At 43.2% G+C, this 21,459-nt stretch overlaps 1 protein-coding gene across 2 annotated transcripts in view; it reads right to left on the bottom strand.

The window, feature by feature from the left end:
* Positions 1-21,459, bottom strand: part of KMT2E (lysine methyltransferase 2E (inactive)) — a 124,672-nt gene that overhangs the window by 49,543 nt on the left and 53,670 nt on the right. For both annotated transcript variants that reach the window (XM_075064625.1, XM_075064629.1), the window contains exons 7-12: positions 16,856-17,028; positions 15,243-15,281; positions 12,790-13,002; positions 9,278-9,408; positions 2,272-2,389; positions 1,458-1,567 (exon numbers count right to left, since the gene is read on the bottom strand). In XM_075064625.1, the coding sequence (XP_074920726.1) occupies positions 1,458-1,567; positions 2,272-2,389; positions 9,278-9,408; positions 12,790-13,002; positions 15,243-15,281; positions 16,856-17,028 (784 nt within the window). The remainder of the gene's footprint in view (positions 1-1,457; positions 1,568-2,271; positions 2,390-9,277; positions 9,409-12,789; positions 13,003-15,242; positions 15,282-16,855; positions 17,029-21,459) is intronic.

Raw genomic sequence — 21,459 nt, 5'->3', positions numbered from 1 at the left:
AAAAAAAAAAAAAAAAAAATATTCCCCCCTCTAATTATCAGCCTTCTATACTCAACCTGGGATATGGAAAGCAAGCTGTTTTCTTTCTGGTTTGCGCAATCACCAAGTGATAAGATGTTATGGGTCAAACTCTGCTGTCAACTAAATCTGTAATACATTCCTACTTCCAAATGAAGCCCTAAATTACACTTGTGAAACTAGATTAATGTCTAATGGGGAAATCTATTTAACAGAGCTTAGTTTTGTCTGCAGAATATTTATTTATAGTAATGACATGACAAAAGGAAAGTACTCCTCATGTCTTTCAGAGATGATGCAGTGTCTGTAGAGATCGCAGGTAGAATATATTGAATAAGTTTTCTGGTAAATTGAGCACATTTCACATGAACTCACTAGATCATTGGAAGCACTGAATCCAACTACTTCTTGTTTTAAAAAAAAACAGTAAGAACAGTCAATTTTCAGGGAAACCTCATTTTAAGAGTAATGACTGAGGAAGGCATGAGCTATATCGCCTAAAGACAAAATTTTGCGTTCTGTAGTCAATGGAAATTGTTCATGCATATCTGGGAGCAACACTTACCTAATTACTTTACCATTTCAAAACAAAGGCATCTATCTACCAGAGTATTTCACAATTCACAAAAGGAGAAATAAGCTGTACCCAAGAGAACATGTGGATCGATAGCTTATAGAATTTAAGATATTATTTTAAGGAAGAACTTAACAGAGCTGAACATCCTTCTTTAATGATGGGTTATAGCATGAACATAATTTATTCTGATTTCTACAGAGATTTACCTTAGGTCTGATTTTATTCCTTCTAAATTATGTCAGCTATTAACTATGGTATGTAAAATTGTAAGAAGAGTGGATCAAAAAAAATAGATTAATGTAAACCAAGGTAGAGTTATTCAGTAAACATCAAATTGTATCAATTCACAAAATGAATGAATGTTTGAAGAATTTTCACTGTAAATCCACATTTGTAGTATTGTGGAGATATAAAATTCACTTAAAATTTACATTGAAATGATCTATCACTAATCGCAACAATAATAAAACATCCCTTAAAGAAAAACCCTGCAATGGCATACACTCTTATCGTTGAGGATTTAAGGGCACCATGCCATTAAAGTGTATGAAAAGAGCAAAATAAAATAGGAATATCTGTGATAACACAATAGCTCCAATTAATATATTACTAACATTTTAGAAGTACACCTCTACCTCGATATAACGTGACCCAATATAACACGAATTCAGATATAATGCGGTAAAGCAGTGCTCCCGGGGAGTGGGACTGCACACTCCAGTGGATCAAAGTAAGTTTCATATAACACAGTTTCACCTATAGAGGGTAAGATTTTCTGACTCCCAAGGACAGTGTTATATCGAGGTAGAGGTGTATATTGTCCTAAAATACAGGATGTATCATACAATTTAGAGATACTTACCAATTTCCATAATCAAAATCAAATGCGATAGTAATTTCTGTTCCCTTTGGAATGTTTTGGATGGAGTAAATATAAAGATGAATTGTTCCATCTTCAATTACATGTCTCACCTAAATCCAGGAGAAAAGCTATACATTAGTTTATAATGCATTAAAATGCTCACTCATTCTTAAAAACCCAGATACACTTGACCACTTTCTACACGATGGTACCTCCATCAATACCATCAATTGGCAGAGACTGATAAAACCAGTAGAAAAAAATGATTGTGTTTCTAGTAATAAGCAAAAAGGTACATATATTTCTTGATGCTGCCTTGCACAGGTTCATAAAGAAATTATTCTTTCAAAATGCCTTAATGATACTAAAACATGATCTACTATTAATTCTCTATATACATTTCCCCTTATTCTTTGCATAGAGTCAATGTCCTGGTGAAAATATTTTATTAGTATGTAACATGCTAAATGTGAAAATACGTTTGTTTTATTTTCATTTCCAAAAGCGTATCCCATCCTTTTCATCCATTAGAGACAATGAGAGGTGAAGGTGCTCAACGCTTCACGCAGTACTGAGCCTGAGTGTTTAGGCACTTTACAAAGAAAGAATACTAAAAAACCAGTATATAACTTGTTGACCGGAAACAATATTGAAAGATTACTCCACCATTATACTATATATCACCTCTATATTAAAGCCCCTCAGTCCAAGAACGATGAGAACAGATGGGCTGTACATCATATCCTGCAAGCCAAGCAAAAGAAATAAATATCTAGGTTAACTAAGGAATTATTTCCTACATTTATAAGCTTACCTCCGCATTGGGTGTACAAGACCGTCTAATGAATCGAGCTTCATTTCCAAAGGTTCTTGCATCAACACACATTTCTAGTCCATGGAATTTGGAATAGAACAAAACAAAAGGGTATGGCCTAGAAAGAAAGAGAAGGAAAACCCTAGTTTAAGATTTTTTAATACAGTAGACAGGATGTTTTTCCCCTTTAAAAGCATTAAGTGTTCTTTTTCACATTTACTGATTTTGTATCACTATGCTGCATAAAAGACGGTTACTCATCTTTGTAACTGTTGTTCTTCGAGATTTGTTGCTCATATCCATTCCAGTTAGGTGTGTGCGTGCCGCGTGCACGTTCGTCGGAAGATTTTTACCCTAGCAACACTCGGTGGGTCAGCAGGGCACCCCCTGGAGTGGCGCCGCTATGGTGCCGGATATATACCCCTGCCGACCCAGCCACCCTTCAGTTCCTTCTTGCCGGCTACTCCTCCGACAGAGGGAAGGAGGGCGGGTTGGAATGGATATGAGCAACACATCTCGAAGAACAACAGTTACAAAGGTGAGTAACCGTCTTTTCTTTCTTCGAGTGCTTGCTCATATCCATTCCAGTTAGGTGATTCCCAAGCCTTATGTAGGCGGTGGGGTCGGAGTGAAATATGGCAGAATGTAAAACTGCTGAGCCCAAAGGCTGCAGTATCTCTTGACTGTTGAACCAGAGCATAATGCGAAGCAAGGGTATGGACCTGAGGACCATGGAGCTGCGCGATAGATCTCGTGGGTAGGTACACGAGTCAGCAAGGCGGCAGATGAAGCCTGAGCCCTGGTAGAATGCATGGTGATGTGGCTTGGGGAAATGTGAGCCAAATCAATAACAAAGTGCGGGTGCACGTCATCACCCAAGATGAGATCCTCTGAGAGGAAACAGGTAGGCCTTTCCTTCGGTCTGCTACTGCGACCGGAGAGTTGGGGCGTGTTACAATAAATGGTTTTGTACCGCTCGAACATAAATGCGAGCGCTCTACAGACGTCCAGGGAGTGCAATTGTTGTCCCCATCGCATGTTGAGTGTGGTTAACATGAAAGGCCGAAACCACCTTAGGGAGGAAGCCGGGTGTGGTCGTAACTGCACCTTGTCTTTGTGAACATAATGTATGGCGGAACCACCATAAGAGCCCTGAGCTCGAGACTCGTCTGGCCGATGTAATGGCTACGAGGAAAGCTGTCTTCCAAGGACAGGTATAGCAGCGAGCAGGTGCTAACGGGTCGAATGGAGGAGACATAAGTCTGGTTAAAACCCAGGTTTGAGGTCCCAGGTTGGGGCTGGGCGGCGTACCTAAGGGTGTATGCGCTGCAAGCCCTTGAGGAACTGAAAACCATAGAGTGTGGAGAAACACAGAACGACACCTTAGCCTGGGATGGAAGGTAGAGATGGTGCCAAGTGTACCTCAGCTGACGGCAATGACCGCTAGGCCCTGCTGTTGCAGTCCAGAGGGTAGTCCAAAATAGAGGGGGATCGAGACCTCAGCAGGGAGTAAGATTTAAGCGTATGCACCTCACCTGTAGGAGAAACGCTTCCACTGGCCAGTACGTTGACCAAGGTGGAAGGCTTCCTGCTACCCTGCTAGTCACGTAGCAGCCACACCATGAGGTGAAGAGACTGCAGGGTCCGGCGGCGAAGTCTTGCCGTGGCCTGAGGTATGAGGTCTGGGTGGAGTGGCAGGGTAATTGGTAGGCTATTGACAGGCCGAGCAACGTGGCGTGTATCATGCTGCCTGGACACGCTGGAGTGATCATGATGAATGGCGCGCCCTGCCCTGCGAAGTGTGAGCAGGACCCCAATGAGCCAGGGGAACGGTGGGAAGGCATAGAAGGTGTTGGCCCTTCCACGGCAATGAGGACAGCGTCGAGATCGGTCCTAGGGAGAGACCTTGGAAGAGGAGCAGGAACCTCGGACCATTTTTCCTGTTCTCGCCGGTAAAGCGACAGGTCCATATGTGGGGAAAAATCTCCACTTCTGGCAACAGAATGCATCACATCAGGCAGGAGCGACCACTCATGAGACAGGAGAAGACCTGCTGAGTTCGCAAAGCGCAAGGAGAAAGGATGCTACCAGATTTATCGAGTGGGCTATGCAAAAGTCCCAGAGATGGATGGCCTCCTGACAAAGGAGGAGGACATGTCCCTCCCAGGTTGTTTAATGTAGTACATGCCGTTGTGCTGGCTGTAGAACACTGAGGACGCCACGGCCTCGCAGCTGCTGCTTGGAACCCTGGCACGCCAGGCGGACTTGCTCTCATTTTTGGACATTGGATGTGGAATGCCAGCTCCTGAGTAAGACCAAAGGCCCTTAAGCTCGAAGGTTACTGAGGTGAGCACCTGAGCCAAGAGATGACGCATGTCGCGTCATGGGACAGTGAGGGCTGGGGCGGATTAGAGGCATCCCCTGGCCCACACCAGGGAGGGAGTTAGCACATTCTAAGGAGCCTCAGTTGCTCGAGTGGAAATGGTGACTATCGTGACATTGGGCCCCTGTCCGGCGGTACGCCGATTTGAAGCCAAACTTGCGAGAGGACAGAGGCAGAGCTTAGCGTGTTTGGTTACAAAACTAGCAGGCAGCCGATGGGACCCCGGAGGAGACCGAGAACAAGTGCGAGCGAGGTCGTTGGGAAGTTTGCAGACCTCGGATGATTGTTGCCATCGCCTGAAAACTGCGGCTGTGGTAAAGCAGGATCCGGCTATAGGTCGGAGTCCAGGATAGCCCCTAGGAAGTCTAACCTCTGCATGGAACCAGAGTGGATGTTTCCATAGTGACCATCATAACAGGCTAGACATGTGAATAGGTCCTTGCAACGATGCCCACACTTCTGAGTGACTTGTGTCTTCGGAGTCTCCTCAAGATAAGCCAATCGTCAGATACCAGATATGTACACAGGATAAACGACCATATCCGACGTCGGCGGAGGTGGGTGGCGACTACGGCCACACACTTGGTTAATGCTGTGGGGCTGTAGAAAGGCAAACAGCAAGGGACCGTAAACTGTTGAAGTAACCGACGGTTGGCTAGAAAGTGGAGGTATCTCCTGTGCGGAGGGAAGATGGCAATGTGAAAGTACGCATCCCTTCTATATCAGAGGTTGGCATACAGCCTCCAGGATCTAAAGGACAGGATAATGGTTCCCAGGGATTACCATGCGGAAACTTCACCTTAACATAAACTGGTTTTGAAGTCCTCGTAGGTGTAGGATAGGTCTGAGACCTCCTTCCGTACGAGGTAGTCGGGATTAGGGAATAATGGGAGTAAAGCCCTTGCCCCTTCGTCCATCGGTCTGTCTGCACCTCTTGTAAGAGGAATTGGCGCCCGGAGGAGTCCCTGAAGAGGGACAGGGTTGGAACTAAATTGGAGGTGGCACCCATACTCCACCATGTGTAAGGGAACAGCGAACTGAAGTTAACTGGGACCGACGTCAAGAGGAATAAGGAGTGGGAATCCCGCGTAACACGGACAGCCCTCGGGCGCACCTTCGAAAGTTTCGTCTTGTCCCGTCGTGATTGCGGGGGCCATCTATCGGCCCTCTAGGGCGTCTGACGGTCCTCTGCCGACCGCCTCCAGCCCCGTAGCCGTTTTGCCAAAAGTCTTATCTGTGGCTAGGCACAGAGTGTGGCGGTGTGGCTGGGGACGGAAAGGCCGCATAGGTCTTTTCGGCCATATCAACGCTGAAGAAGAGCGCATTATAGGACCTTGTTAGCCATCTCCCAGGCTTTGTACGCCTGGGGTTGAATTTCAACCGCAAACGAGGCCTTTACCAACAAATGGTAAGTTGTGAAAGGCCGGAGGTGTGACAAACCTGAAGCCAATGAGATGGCTCCTCATGGTAACGAGGCCTGAAGAGAAGCTCTAGCCGCCTTTTTCCCTTCCTCAGCAAGAGGGCAGTGAAATCTTGGCCGGAGTCCTTGATGGAGAAGTCTCCATAATATTTATCCCCCGTTACTCGCCAGATGTTATGATTATAGGGGCTAAGCAGGGCTTATTGATTTCCCACGGCAGGGCTTATAAGAGCCCTTGCAAGAATACAGCCTGCGGCGGAGTAGGGTCATTCGCCTAGGCCCCCTTACGATTTCGGGGGCCGGGCCCCTTTGGCGGCCCCCTGTTGGCTCATGCAATAGCGTTCCCACTTTTTTCTTGACCAACTGAAGAACTAGTGAAGACAGGAGGAGAGGAGGACGGACAGAACCAGTAGTCGGTACCCGCTCATATGAGTAATCGGCAATTCGCCCTGGAATGGTCCGAATAATTGGGTAGGGCCCCTCTAGGCGGGAGCAACCGCGATAGAAATGTCCAGTACCAGGGTCCCCTACCCTCCGGGACACCTCCTGCAGCTGGAGGTCCGCTATTGGAGTGCTATCCCTCGCAATAGGAGTCCTGAAACTCCATAGGAGGTCCTGATGGGCTCTCAGGTTGTTGGTGGGCACACCAGAATCACGGTCCTGAGCATAAGAGCTGTCCGCGTGGGAAGACACTGATGCGTGTCCGGATGGCCATGGAGGTGCTGAAAACCATGGGCCCGAGTCTCTGACTCTACCAGACCTTGCCCAACTCGGCACCTGGGACCGGTACCACAAGGCGCACTGGTACCTGGAACGAGATCCGGACCTGCGACCAGAGCGGTGCCGGGAGGCCGACCGAGATCTCGAGGTTGGGAACGGCTATGGGAGTCACAGTGCCTGTAGCAGTGCTAGAAGCCAGAACGGTGCCGGGATTATCGGGTCGGTGAACGGGACACCGACCTGTGCGGCGAGTGCGACCGGTGCCGAGGAGAACAGCATCGGGACTGCTAGTGGCGTCGGGAATGGGAGCGCAGACGGGACTTGGAGAGTCTGCGGGACCGTGATCATGAACGGTGCCGCTCTGCTGCGCTGACAGAGGATGGTCGTATCAAGGCGGCTTGCCAAGAGACTGTATTACGCGCACCGGCGGTGCCGGGGGTTCAGGCAGCATCTACTCTGTCATGGCAATGAGATCCCTCACCATTGGAAATGTCTCCAGCGTGGAGGGAACAGTAAGCTCGACCACAGTGCGTACCAGGGAGCTGTCAGGCACCAGATTCGACGGCCCTTGTGGGACCGAGATCGACGGTGCTGACGTCGCCAGTGCCTCAGCAGGTGTCAGTGCCGGGCGATCCAGCTTAGACAGGCTCTCTGTCTGCGGTGCCGTTCGCATGGGAGCAATAGGAGCAGGGAGCTCGACCACGGCGTGTGCCAGGGAGCAGTCAGGCACTGGATTCGACGGCCCTTGCGGGACCGGGATCAACGGTCCCGACGTTGTCGGTGCCGCGGCAGGTGTCGGTGCCGGGCGGGGCGATCCGACTTAGATGAGCTCTCTGGCTGCGGTGCCGTTGGCATGGAAGCAGCAGGAGCAGGAGGCTAAACCATGGCGCGTGCCGGGGAGCGGCCAGGCACTGGATTCAACAGCCCTTGTGGGACCGGGATCGACAGTGCCAGCATTGTCGGTGCCACAGCAGGTGTCGGTGCCAGGTGATCCGACTTAGACGAGCTCTCTGGCTGCGGTGCAGTTGGCACGGAAGCAGCAGGAGCCAGAAGCTCAACCACAATGCATGCCGGGGAGCAGGCAGGCACTGCATTCGACGGCACCACGGGACCGGAATCAACGGTGCCGGCGTTCTCAGTGCCTCTGCAGGTGTTGGTGCCTGGCGAACCGACTTAAATGAGCTTTCTGGCTGCGGTGCAGTTGGCACAGAAGCAGCAGGAGCAGGGAGCTCAACCACGGCGCGTGCCAGGGAGCTGTCGTGGGCTTCCTCAACCTCAGAGAGAGGGAGCGGTGCCGAGTCGACTTCGGTGCCGGTAACGGCCGGTGCCGGTGGGGTCCGGTGCCGAGGAGGCGCTTCTGTCCGCCGAGTAGCCAGCGCTCGGTGCAGAAGGTGGAGGGGAAATGAAAGTGCCGCTCCATTTTGTTCTCGGCTTAAACGCCTTGCAAATGGGGCACTTAGCTGTGAAATGCGATCCCCCGAGGCACCGTAAACAGGAGTCGTGTGGATCTCCTGTCAGCAATGGCCTGAGGTCGGCCAAGCACGGTCTAAGAACCGGTGAGCCGGGCATGGGCTCCGGCACCGGTTGCGGGGAAGAGGCTACTTCCCGAACCCCGCTAACTATTATAAACTAACTATGCTAGTAAAGAAAAAACACATAAGTATCTATAAATATATATATAAAAGGATTATAACTATATACACAAGAACTATGAGTAGCTAGGGAAGCGGAGGTCAGCTAAGCTGCGCTCCACTGTTCCAACGACCGACACGGGCGGTAAGAAGGAACTAAAGGGCGGCTGGGTCGGCAGGGGTTCATATCCGGCACCATAGCGGCACCACTCCAGGGGGCGCCCTGCCGACCCACCGAGTGTTGCTAGGGTAAAAATCTTCCGACTAACGTGCACGCAGCGCGTGCACACCTAACTGGAATGGATATGAGCAAGCACTCGAAGAAGAATATAGTATTGATTTTATATTGCAATTCTTGCAGGTCAGCAATGAAGAACTCTCAATCCAAATCTATTGAGATTTATAAGACAATAAACATGTCTAACACAAAACCTTTTTCAGTTATGGAGGCCGAGTTGTGTAAATAAGAGAAGCAGGAAAGGAATGATAGTCTCATGGCTAAATCTCAAGATTGGAAGTCAGAAAGTCAAGTGTCTATACCTGGCTCTCTATATAATCTTGAGCAAGTCATTTAGTCTCGGAGTCTCAATTTGTAAAATGGGAATAATATTTACTTACACTTACTAGGTGCTTTATAAATTTAATTGACACCCAAGGTGGAAACTGTTATACAAGTTCAAAAGTAGTTGTATTATTTTCTTGGTGTACTAGGAGTAACATATGCCAGTAGTTGGCACAAAAAGAGCAACAAGATAATTGCAGAAAAGGAAAAGGTTGATGAAATAGCACATTTAAGAAAGTTAACTTATTAAAAAAAAAAAAAAAAAAAAAGAGTTCTTAAAATAAATATACCTTTTAAAGAAATACCCATTAGCTTCAAATTGTTCTCTCAGCATGAACTTTCCTCTATATTCAATAATAAGCGCATCTGGAGGCAAGTCTTTGGCAGCTTTTAGAATTTTCTTGTTTTTTTGCACATAGCTCTACAAAAGACACAATGAATTTAAGAAGCATAATTAAACTCATTGTATTAGTGTAATTAAACAACAGGTTATATGGCTGCAACCCTTCAAGCAGCAACTTGGTAACTGAAGCCATTTCCTTCTTGGAATTTAAAAAAAAAAAAAGCTATTGATCTTATAAGCCTTTTCCTCCTATCAATGCACTTATCTACAGATTTAAATTATAAGAAAGTTATAAGTACAATTCCCTAAAACAGGATTGAGAATCAATGTAGCAATGCCCTTATAATTCAGATACTATGTTTAATAATGGACATCTGACGTGTTAGTCTTTTTTAAGTTTTAACTAATAACTATGCCTTTCATTGTTCCTATGAACTCCCCAGAATCAAAGACCAAAGTTGTTCATCTACACAGTAGAACATTTCCAAGATATCACTGTCCTTGATCAAATAAAGACACAAACAGAAAGGATGCATTTTAAAACAAAACTTTTGAGAACAGGAAAAAGGAAATTGTAAATTTTTTTATGTATTTCTATAACTTCAGATGGGAGGATGCCCGTTAAAAAAAATCTAACGTATACTCGGACACAACAACTAAAGAACTCACATCTCTAGTAATTATGTCATCTCTGATCAAAACTAGACTGGCCAATATCTAGGCAAAGGTCTGTGCAAGCAGTGACTTTCCTCCAAGGAATGTGTCATGTGTGCCATGCTGGTGCTAGAGAGAGAAGGGCAAAGATGCTTTTACTATAAAATCTGATAAGGTATGTTTTCCTTAAGATTAGCCTTTCCCTATCAATAGCTTGCAGATTCCTTCCACAGAACTCCTGTAAGGCAGCTGATGTTTCTCATATAGTATTTTCTATATGTTTTCTCTTTTGTAATTTAGGTGATAATCAAATCAGATAATAGAAGTAATGTCATTGTCACTGGTAGTTTATTTTGGGAAAAAACCGTAGGACATCTGTGAAGATACCGCTGACCTTATGCTCTGACCTGGTATGAGGCTTCATGAGAGAACTGTGTACGAGTTCATACGAAGAAACATTAGGAAATCACAAGTACATGAGTGAAACAACTGGAAAATTAACAAATATTGTAACACCATCCAAATCTTTTTCATAAACTTAAATAAATATGAATGTAGTATGGGAAAGTCTTGTGGGGGATACAGGATTACACAGCTAGAGTGATCTAGACATTCACATGTGTGTTTATGAAAGGTGCAAAAATTTTGTCAACATATATTTTATTTAAGTGCTAGCTGGATTCGGCAGACTACATTTTCCATCTTGAGTCTTTTTTAACTAAGTGTTTTTTGTTTGAGTCCTAGGTTCTGCGACTTGCTAATATTAAACTGAAAATACTCTTTGTTTTCTATGGGTTGTGTTGGAGTAAGAACTGTTGGATTGGGCCTTATGTTGATTTCTTCTAAAGATTAAGACGGAACATACACAGATAATATTAAAAAGAATAATGTTCCCGGTAGAATGCTATTCCATACAATATAAAGCTTCCCACCAGTCTGATGCATTCAGCAACATTTCATTTGATTAATCAATTAATAGAATTCCTACAGTTAAAATCTTTTAGAACGCAACACATACCATAATATTTTTAACACATTTGATATGGGTATCAATGAGAACCTTAAAGATTAGTAGTCCTATCGGTGTCTCACTAAAATTCTTAAATGTAACCCAAAAGGGTGGGCTTTGTATCCCTTTTGGCTTCCTTATGATATATGGCTTCCTTATGATATACAAAAGTCTGAAAGCTTTTACTTTTTGTAAGAGAGGGGAAGAGGTGTTTACAGGACTCAAACTTGGGGTTTTGTTTGTTTTTTTAATATATTTGAATGATTTGAATTTGATTGAATGATTAGGGATAAAAAAAATTCAGAAGTGCCTAAGTCCCATTTTCAGAGACGTTAGGCACTTAGAAAACCTAAGTTTCATTGAAAGACAAACAAAAACAGTCCTCAGGAAGAAACCTGAAGCTGTGTTACACAAAATAGGCTGTGGATTGTAATTTTAAGAGAACCGTATGTTAATATTAATGTGACTCACTTATCCAAATATAAAGTTAAAGAAACCATTTTGATTTACTGTGTTCTAAATATGCTTTTATGATGAAGTTTACTATACGAATTTTCTAATAGTACAGAACTTGAACTGTATACCGGTAATCTGCCTTAGTTTACAGCTGTGAATTTTCTAGCCCTCCCCATACACCTCACAGCAATATGGAAGTTTTAGTGGAAAAAATTGGTTTTATAAGCCTATTTAAAATTGCAGCATATGAGGTAAGGCAGATATAAAGTAGAAGAATATTTACCTCTCACTTCAAGTTCAAAATTAGGCACAAGTCATTAGTGACTGGGACAAATTCTGCCTTTACATGTATACATAGAGATCCAACTGGAGCCATAAACCAGTCTTCAGTTCATTGATCAAGAACAGACAAGCAACACAGATGCAACTACCTTCTCACCAGCAGAGGTGTTCCTTCCAGAAGTGAGTTAGGCCAAATACTTTTTCGTAAAAATATGGGTGTTTAACTTTTTCTCTGTAAGCAAAGGAATTATGTTTTCGGGGCTGACAATATCATCATTTGCTAGCAGCGTATTTGTAAAAAATTATAATTATAGAAAAATATACTGTGTATTACTGGGAAATTCTGAATGTTATCTTAAAGAATCGGAAAAAAAATGCTCAACACTTAATTTGGACCCATTGACAATCCTGGCAGAAAAACAACCAGCAGAGCTAGAGAATTATCTATTCTCACTTCTACAAGTATTCCCCCAGGTCAGAGATGAGGAACGTTAGCAGGGCACAATGGGGAACTTTACTTTGTTACAGTCTGTGTGGAAACTATTCTTTGGATAAACAGAGTAAGTCAGTCTCCATGCTGTCAATGTGGCAATTTTTATGAATACTAACATAAACCTAGCAGTTTTTAAAAATAAAGAAAATTGGAATGTTATGAAGCACACAAATGTATGAATATCAACTGTGATTCATTATTTAAGAAAGTTATAATTTGTTAAAATTATTATTGCTAACATGTTCCCAACTGGTAGAATGAGCTAGAGATAAAAAAATAAACCTAAGAGAAGAGAAGAACGTTGACTACAACACTGGGAACTGTATCTCCTAAAAGCATACTAATTTTAGTGCTACTTTAATGAGTTATGTATCAGAGGGGTAGCCGTGTTAGTCTGGAACTGTAAAAGCAGCAAAGAGTCCTGTGGCACCTTATAGACTAAGAGAAGTTTTGGAGCATGAGCTTTCGTGGGTGAATACCCACTTCATCGGATGCCCATTTTGCTGCTTTTAATGAGTTATGCATTTCTTTCCCTTTTTACATGGGTCCCTCTTCACTTATTTACCTCTACTGGAGGTTTGAAGATCAGATTGCTGGTGCTAATTTCTTTTTTGTCATTTCCATTGCCTAGTCTCAGAGCTATTCTTTGTGCCTCTCTCTGAACACCCTCGCTGTACTGGTTATTATTTGCTTCTTCATAACGATCCATCCATGCCTTGATTTTAGTTTCCCATCCAAAGTTTGAACTGTCAGAAGGATCAATCTCTGGAGCTGAACCCTACAAATCACAATAACCAGAAATTAAAAATCATATATCTTGTTTGTAATAGGGTAACATTTAATAAGTTACAAGTTCAAAACCCAAATATAAAATAGCTGGTACAGGATAAAAGGAAAGGCAAACATTTTCTGCCAATTCAGTACAATCAGTTAAGAAGTATACAAAGGAGGGTTGTGGAGGGGGAGTGGAAGAGGCAACCAATACCTCTGGATCTTGTCATAGTCATATCTCATTCATTTATTTTACATTAATTCACTCAACAATTTACTTACAGAATATTCCATTTTTAAATTCTGTAGTACCTTAAGACCATTTGATTAATCAAACTATTCTTACAAAATAATACTACTTCATAAAAATCACCAAGCTCAGTATAGTTCAGAAACAGTTTATTAATTTTTCCTCAGGAATAATATCTGTCAACAAGTTTTAAAAAAAATTAAACCAAAACAAAAATAAGTACTGTATTCACATTAAGGAAGAGCTAGGAATTTATGTTAATGTTGTTTTAAAAGGGGCATAAGTCAACTTAAAATTATCTGATTTTACTGAATATTGCACCAAGAGCATTTTTGCTAAAAATTGCATCTGCTTCTGAAAATGCTTTGAAAGTGACTTATTTAGACATAAAACCCCTCCATTTTCCAATTTTGTTTCTCACTACTAATATACGTGACCAATACAAACAAGCCAGAGTGCATGTACAGAGCAGGGGGTGTCAGGAAATGTGAATCAGAGCAATGAAACACCCCACCCCCACCCCCCGCTGTGCACATCTCTCATGGAAAAACATCTAGAAGTAAATTCCTGGCCCAGGCTTGTGGTTGGCTTCTAGAGAAGATCTACTGAATGCAGGAAACTCTTGCTGTTGCTTCCTGGCCCCAAGGGGGTAGGTGTTGGAAGTTAATTCCCCCTTCATTTTTAAACTCTTATGAAAGGGGTCAAATGCAAAGAGTTTCCACCTGCCCCCTTCCCTCTTAGTTCCAGCTAGGGTGACCAGATGTCCCGATTTTATAGGGACAGTACTGATTTTTGGATCTTTTTCTTATATAGGCTCTTATTACCCCCCACCTCCTGTCCCGATTTTTCACTCTTGCTATCTGGTCACCCTAGTCCCAGCTCTGCTTTTCCTGCCCAGATCCTATGGTCCTTCCTTCCTTGGCTCCACAGTGGAACCACGGATGCCTCAGGATCCTTACAGTCCCAGTGTCACTCTCCACCTCCACACCACAACTTCATAGAGGGGCCTGAAGTGACAGGTGTTTTCTGACACTCCCCCGCCATCCCTACATGAAAGACTTTTTCCTTCTCCCAAAACGATCTCAGAGGTCCTTGTTGCTCCATGTGCTGTTGCTCCTCTCTTCTACCTGACCTGGCACAGCAACTGACGGAAGCTAATAACTCACTAGCATCTGAATTCCTGGTAGTTGACTTTATCCATGATGCTGCTTAACACAGGTGTTAACAGATCATGCACGAGAGCTCCTTCTAGCAAACGCATAAGAGTCATACCATAATGCAGTGCACAGAACTAGGAAGTGAAACTTACCATCAGTAAAACTGCTTTTCCAATTTTATTCATTTGCAATATTACTTGTCACAATGGTAAGTAGAACATTTTCAGACAAATGATTTTAGGTTGGCTGTGATGCTTTTTTGTACGTTTATACTGAACAGGACGAATAGTTAGGATCAAATAACTAAAGAACGAAACAAGGGAAGAATTCTGTAGTCCTAATTTACACAACATGGATCTTTTGACGTCCTCTGAGACCAATTAGGTTTTAAGTTAAAACTGTCAAAACAATCTTACAGCTAACATCCCCGATCACTGTGACTTGCCAGAGGCATGGGAAACTCTTCCTCAGGCTGCCTCTTCTAAATTCTCATTCATCTTTTGAAATTTCATGTTTTTCAAAGGAAAGAAAATTCTAGACAAATTGTATTGCCTGCACTTGCAGAGCCGGTGCCAACTGAAAGATAAATTGGTCATTTTCTAATGTGCTTTATTTAAACACCGCCAGAAAACATTTTTGCAGTAGTTATTCTGCTAAAAACGATATTTTAGCACTGACACATGTTATGCAGGTGTATTCTGGATAAACACCAATATATAAGATGATATTCTAAACATACAAACATATGTTCTCATATAAACAAAAATAAGATTAGCTAGCAGAAAGTTCAGAATGTAACTGAAGTAACACCTGTATTTATCTAGAATTATCATATATTACCTTAACTCTTGAAGATTTCCTAGATCCTTCGCGAAAAGCCTAAAAAAAAATGCAGTTGTCATTAAAAAATATTTAAGATTAACAAAGTTTTTCTGAGGGAAAATGATCTTATGCTTTTTTAAAAAGGTTAAATTCTTAATACAACTGTTCTCATTAAAAGCAGTAACAGGAAGGAAAGAGAATGACATTAAAAGACCAGTAAAAAGAAGGAAGGCCACTTGTATTTTCATATTCTTGAGAACATTATATAAAGGTTGCCAGTAAAATGAAATCCAAGGTTTCAAAGCTAGTAGTCCAATGGCACTTGGTGGCATAAAATTTGCATTTTCCAGCATTACAGCCTCACCTTCATGCCTCACTCACTGTGCCAGTGATTCAACAATTAACCTAGAGTGCTCTGTGGGCATACAAAGTGAACCCATGGCGCACACATTGGACAGCCTATGGATGTACATTGTATATCCTGTAAAATTATGGAAATTTTCTCAAAACACAGTATTTTCCATTAAGTTTGTCTTTTACAACATCCCCTTGCACTATATTAGGAGGTAACCACTGAGTATCAGCACTTTATATTAAGAACTGTCATTCAAGTGATATTTTAACAACTGATCAGATATTTCTACAACTGCATTTGAAACTGGTTTTAAAAAATAAATTAAATTAATGACCTTAAACATTTCTTTCAAATGCCAAAACACTGCCTAACTATTGAAATTCTGGTTTCCAGCTCCAGTTTCTTTTAATATTTTTGCTTGACTGCAACAGTTCTTTATTTTAACCTGATCACAAACAGAGCATTTTTTTTAAATCATGGAATGATCTCATTTCTCCATTTTGCTAGTATCCAGTAAGTGTTCGATTTTTGTATGAATCTAGAAAATCAAAGTGTCATATTTCATAATGCCAGTGTATTATAATTCTGTTGTGGTTCCTCAATACAGTTACTTTTAAGCTTTTTTTTTTTTAATTTTCTAAATGCAACACATTGTTATTTCCTTGGTTAAAAATTTTATTTTCAAAAAGGATTTTGGAATAATCACACTTCACTTACTAAACTGTGTTGAAGAGATTACTTTCTGACAACAGTTTTCTACAGAACTGACACTTCAACTGAATGAAATGGCAAGTCATGTCAGGGAGAACTGACAACACCATCAATCAATCATTTCTGAATTTTAATAGCTAGAGAGCACTATAAAAAGATTTGCCCTTTATTAGCAGTAGTGGGAAGAAAAAAAAAAAAAAAGGAGGGAGAAATAGTGTAGCTATAACAGCATGAGGCAAAAAAATGCCCAAATGTATTTATAAATAATAGACTCCTCACAGGATACCTCTACATACTGTATGCAAATGTGTTATAAGTTTAAAAAGTTACTATCAATCCATTTCTAAAGGGATTCCACTGTAAAGAATACTGGATAGCCAGAAAAAAAAAAAAAAAAAAATCTCTGATACATCACTTTCCATGGATGAGTCTTGCATACCAATCTAAATTCAGAAAGTAAAAACCTCTACACCAACACAAGGCAAATGTTAAAAATGTCACATACCAGTAATTCATTCCATTACATGAAAGCTATGAAAAGTAAAGACCAATTAAATTAACTTACCTTTTTACATTTTGCAATGTTCTGCTCTTTCTCCCCACTTTTTTTCCTTTTCTTGTCATTAACCTTAGTAACCCTTGTAGCAGTTAGAGTAATTGTAGTTGGTGTGTGTTGAAAAGCAGTATACAGTTCCACAGGAACTTCATCACCACTTTCTGTTGCACTTGTATCCCCATCTATAAAAACAAAACAAAACAAACACTGTAAAAAGAATCAGGTATTCAGTAAGTGTTTAACCTATAATACTGGGTTTCCAAAATTAAAATAAGTCCTCTCCCAACCTATAAGCTGCTGCAAGTATCCACATGCAGAATTCAGCAAGGTGGCATGACAGGAATGAGTCTTTTGGTGTCTCCATGAAAATCTATCGCAATATAGCCAAGTTAAAAAACTTTGAAAAATCTGAGTTCGCACACGCTCAGTAGAGACTTAAAAATTGAGCAGCTAGAATCCTTGAAGATTGTCCGATACGAGCATGCTTCACACCACAGCTGAGCAGGACTTTCACTCCAAGGGCAACTCTGGGCTGCGGCAGGCCATATGTGGTCTGGGCACCTGAACTCTCTCTCTTATATTCCCAATGACCTGCCCCCGCAGTCACCAGGAGGAAGTTGCCAGACACTGAAAGGGAAAGGAGATTGGGTCAAGGAGCCCAAACATCTAGGAAATTACACATTGAAAAAACATGTAGGGAGTTCTGTGCACTTGGTAGGCATGCTGCTGGGAGAGTTATGTGGTTACCGTTACATCAGCTCCAGAGGTTAACTGTCTCTACACATAGGGAAAGGGATCTCATTCTCTGTTTGTTTATGAAGAAGATAGTCATCATATTGTCCAACATTATCTGGAAATATTGGGACTGGATGAGTGGAAGGAATGTATTGCATGCTCAATACACTGCTCCTAATTCCAGTAAAGTGATATGCATTCTGGCCTCCAGAGGGGACCAAGTTCCTTGTGCAGTGTGCTTAACCATATGGGCTCCCCAGACTAAGAGGGAAGCATCTGTAATGATGCTCACTGTGGGTGTTGGTGTGAGGGAAGGAACTCCAACCCAAATATTTTCTGGGTTTGCAAGAGAGATTAACATTTTTTTTTATTTTTTTTATTTTTTTTTAAAGAATATCAGAGTTGGAAGGTACTTCAGGAGGTCATCTAGTCCAACCTCAGAGCAGGACCAATCCCCAGACAGATTTTTGCCCCAGATCCCTAAATGCCCCTCAAGGATTGAACTCACAACCCTGGGTTTAGCAGGCCAATGCTCAAACCACTGAGCTATTCTTCCCTCGACTGTAACCCATTACTCTGGAACTGATGTTGTCTTTGTCTGATGAGTAGACAGACTGAAGCCAGGCTTATATGCAACAGAAATGGAGCCTAACTAGATGCATGAGGCCACATGGCCTAGAAGGGAAAAGGAAACCCTGACTGTAGTCTGAAGTCTGAGGGTGACCTGCTTTATCAAATCACTTGGGGTGTAGAATCTCTCCATCAGGAGATAGGCTCTTGCTGCAGTCGAATCCAAGGTCACACCTATAAAATCTCTAGTCCTTGTGGGAGTGAAAGTGGATTTTTTGTGGCAGACACAGATTCTCAAGGAAGACAATAGGCAGAGTAGGAATATGGTTGCCAACTGGACTTCTCTGCTGGATCTCCCCACCAGGAGCCAGTCATCAATGTACAGAAAAACAGTAAAAGCCGTTTCTTCTCATCCAAGGTGCAACCACTGAAAAAGACTTCTGTAAAAGACCCTGGGTGTCATAGCTAGCTCAAATGAGAGGATTCTGAATTGGTAACAGTCTTGCCAAAGGAATAAAAGGAGGTTACTCACCCTGTGCTGTAACTGATGTTCTTTGAGATGATTGTTTCTGTGGGTGCTCCATTCCAGGTGTTGGCGTGTCCCTGCACCTTCGCTCGGAGATTTTTACAGCAGTACTCATACAGGCCATGCATGCGCAGAGCCTGTCCCCCTGCTCTGAGTATACCTTAATAGTACGCATGCGTGGCTGGTGGTCTCAGTTCCTTCTCTACAATAGAGGCTACCCCAACTCCGAAGTAGACGAGAGGAAGGTGAGTAGTGGAGCACCCACAGGGACACTCATCTCAAAGAACGTCAGTTACTGCACAGGGTGAGTAACCTCATCTTCGAGACAGAGATGTCCCTGTGAGTGCTCCACTCCAGGTGACTTAAAAGCAGTGTATCTCAAGGAGGCAGGGACTTTGGATCTGATAGGAATGCCGTAGATAATACAGCTCTGCCCAATTGTGTATCCGAGAGAGGGCCTTGAGTAAGGGCCTAGTGTTTAACAAATGTGTGTTCAGAGGACCAAGTGGCCACTTTACAGATGTCAGCCAGGGGAACTTTGCATAAGAAAGCTGCAGAGGTAGTCACAGATCTAGTGGAATGAATTCTGACACAGGCTGGAGGTGTAACTTTCTTTATCTGATAGCACTATCAGATGCAGTCAGAAAACCAGTTTGAAAGTCTCTGGGTAGAAATCGGTGTCCTTTTGGAATGCTCCGCGATGGAGACAAAAAGTCTAGAACAGTTTCTAAACGGTTTGGTTCTATCCAAATAGAAGGACAAGGCCCTGTGTACATCTAACGTATGCACTGTGGCTTCGAAAGAGTTTGCATGTGGTTTCAGAAAGAAGGTCGATAGGTGTATTGGCTCATTAATGTGGAATGAGGAATGAACCTTTGGAAGAAATTTGGGGTGTAATCTAAGGGTAACCTGGTTCTTGAAAAATAGCGTATATGGTGGCTCTGCCATAAGAGCTGCTATTTCTCCTGCCCATCTGGTGGAGGTAATTGCCACTAAAAATGCTGTTTTCATAGAGAGGTGTAAAAGGGAGCAAGTGGCTAGGGGATCAAATGGCTGTTGAGTTAGGCAGGTTAATGTTAAATGAAGGTCCCACGGAGGGGTAGGCGGTTTAGTGTCTGGGAATAGGGTTCGGAGTCCCTTGAGGAAACATTTGGTGATCGGATGAGCAAAGAGAGAGGTATTGTCGATTCTGTCATGAAAGTTTGTAATAGCAGCTAAATGGACTCTGATGGAGCTGAAAGAGAGGCCAGATTCCATAATATCCAGTAGGTAGTCAAGTATGAGCAGGAGAGGTACCGATGTGGAAGAAAGTTGTTTAGGTGAACACCACTGCATGAATTGTTTCCACTTTTGCAAATAGGTGGTGCGAGTAGATTGAGTTCTGCTGTGTAGTAGCACCCTTTGAACTTGGTCAGAGCAAGCTGGTTCATTTTGGGAGAACCATGAAGGAACCAGGCTTTGAGGTGAGGCATGGACAGGATGGGGTGAAGAAAGGGCAGCGTTGCTATGATAAGAGGCTCGGAGTGAGGGGCAACAATATTAGTGGTCAAATTGACATTCTGGTGAGGAATGGAAACCACGGTTGTCTGGGCCACGACGGGGCAACCAAAATCACCATGACACGATCTGTTCGTATCTTTGTCAGAACTCTGTGGAGAACCGGTATGGGGGCAAAGCGCAGAGTAAGTTCCGGTGCCATGAGACCATGAATGAGTCTCTTACGGAACATTTGTCGAGTTCTGCTCTGGAGCAAAATTCGGGACATTTCATGTTTTTTGCAGTTGCAAAAAGGTCTATAGTTGGGTGACCCCAATTGCGGAATACGTTGTGGATGATTGTCTCGTTTATCTCCCATTCGTGATTCCAGGGAAAGCGTCTGCTTAATTTGTCTACTGTCGTATTCGTAACTCCGGGAAGATAGGCATCTGATATCCAGATGTTGTTCGCAAGGCACAATTCCAGAGCTTCATAGCCTCTGTGCAAAGCAAGTGAGAGCGAGCTCCTCCCTGCCTGTTTACATAGAACATGCAGGCAATGTTGTCTGTTATTATGCGTACATGTTGATTCCTGATTAGTGGGAGGAAGTGATGGCAGGCATTGCGTATGGCTCGAAGTTCTAGGACATTTATGTGCAGGGAGGTTTCAGTTGAAGACCACAGACCCTGGACTGTGTGGTGAGACGTGCGCGTCCCACCCTGTGAGGGATGCATCGGTAGTCATTATGAGGGATTGATCGTCCTGGAGAAAGCGGACTCCAGAGCAGAGGTTGGAGGGAACTGTCCACCATAGTAGAGAGTCTTTGACTCAGAAGGGTATGGAGAGAGGGTTGTTTGGAGGATGCACATTTGGTTTGTAAACCGTGGCCAACCAAGCTTGGAAGCACCTCATGTACAGGCGTGCATTTTGGACCACGAAAGTGCACAAGGCCATGTGACCTAGTAGTTGTAGGCAGTCTCGGGCAATGACCTGGGGACTCTTGCGAAGTTTTGGGGTCAAAAGTTTTATGGTGTTGAATCGGTCAGCTGGGAGAGATGCCAACCCCTTTCGGGAATGGAGGTCCGCTCCTATGAACTCCAGGTGCTGAGTAGGACGTAATGTGGATTTGTTTTCTTTTCTGTTAAGAAATAATGGGAATAAGAGTCCTTCCCTCTGTGTTGTTCAGGCACAAGTTCCACTGCTCCCAACTGAAGATGTTGTACTTCTTGGAAGAGCAGTAGCTTGTGAGAGGGGTCCCTGAAGAGAGATGAGGAGGGTGGGTGGGTGGGAGGCAAGGAGAGGAAGG

Source organism: Chelonoidis abingdonii, chromosome 1 (assembly GCF_003597395.2).
Source record: "Chelonoidis abingdonii isolate Lonesome George chromosome 1, CheloAbing_2.0, whole genome shotgun sequence".
NCBI lineage: Eukaryota > Metazoa > Chordata > Testudines > Testudinidae > Chelonoidis > Chelonoidis abingdonii.
The sequence above is the reverse complement of the archived record's forward strand: the minus strand, read 5'-3'. Positions and strand labels throughout refer to the sequence as shown.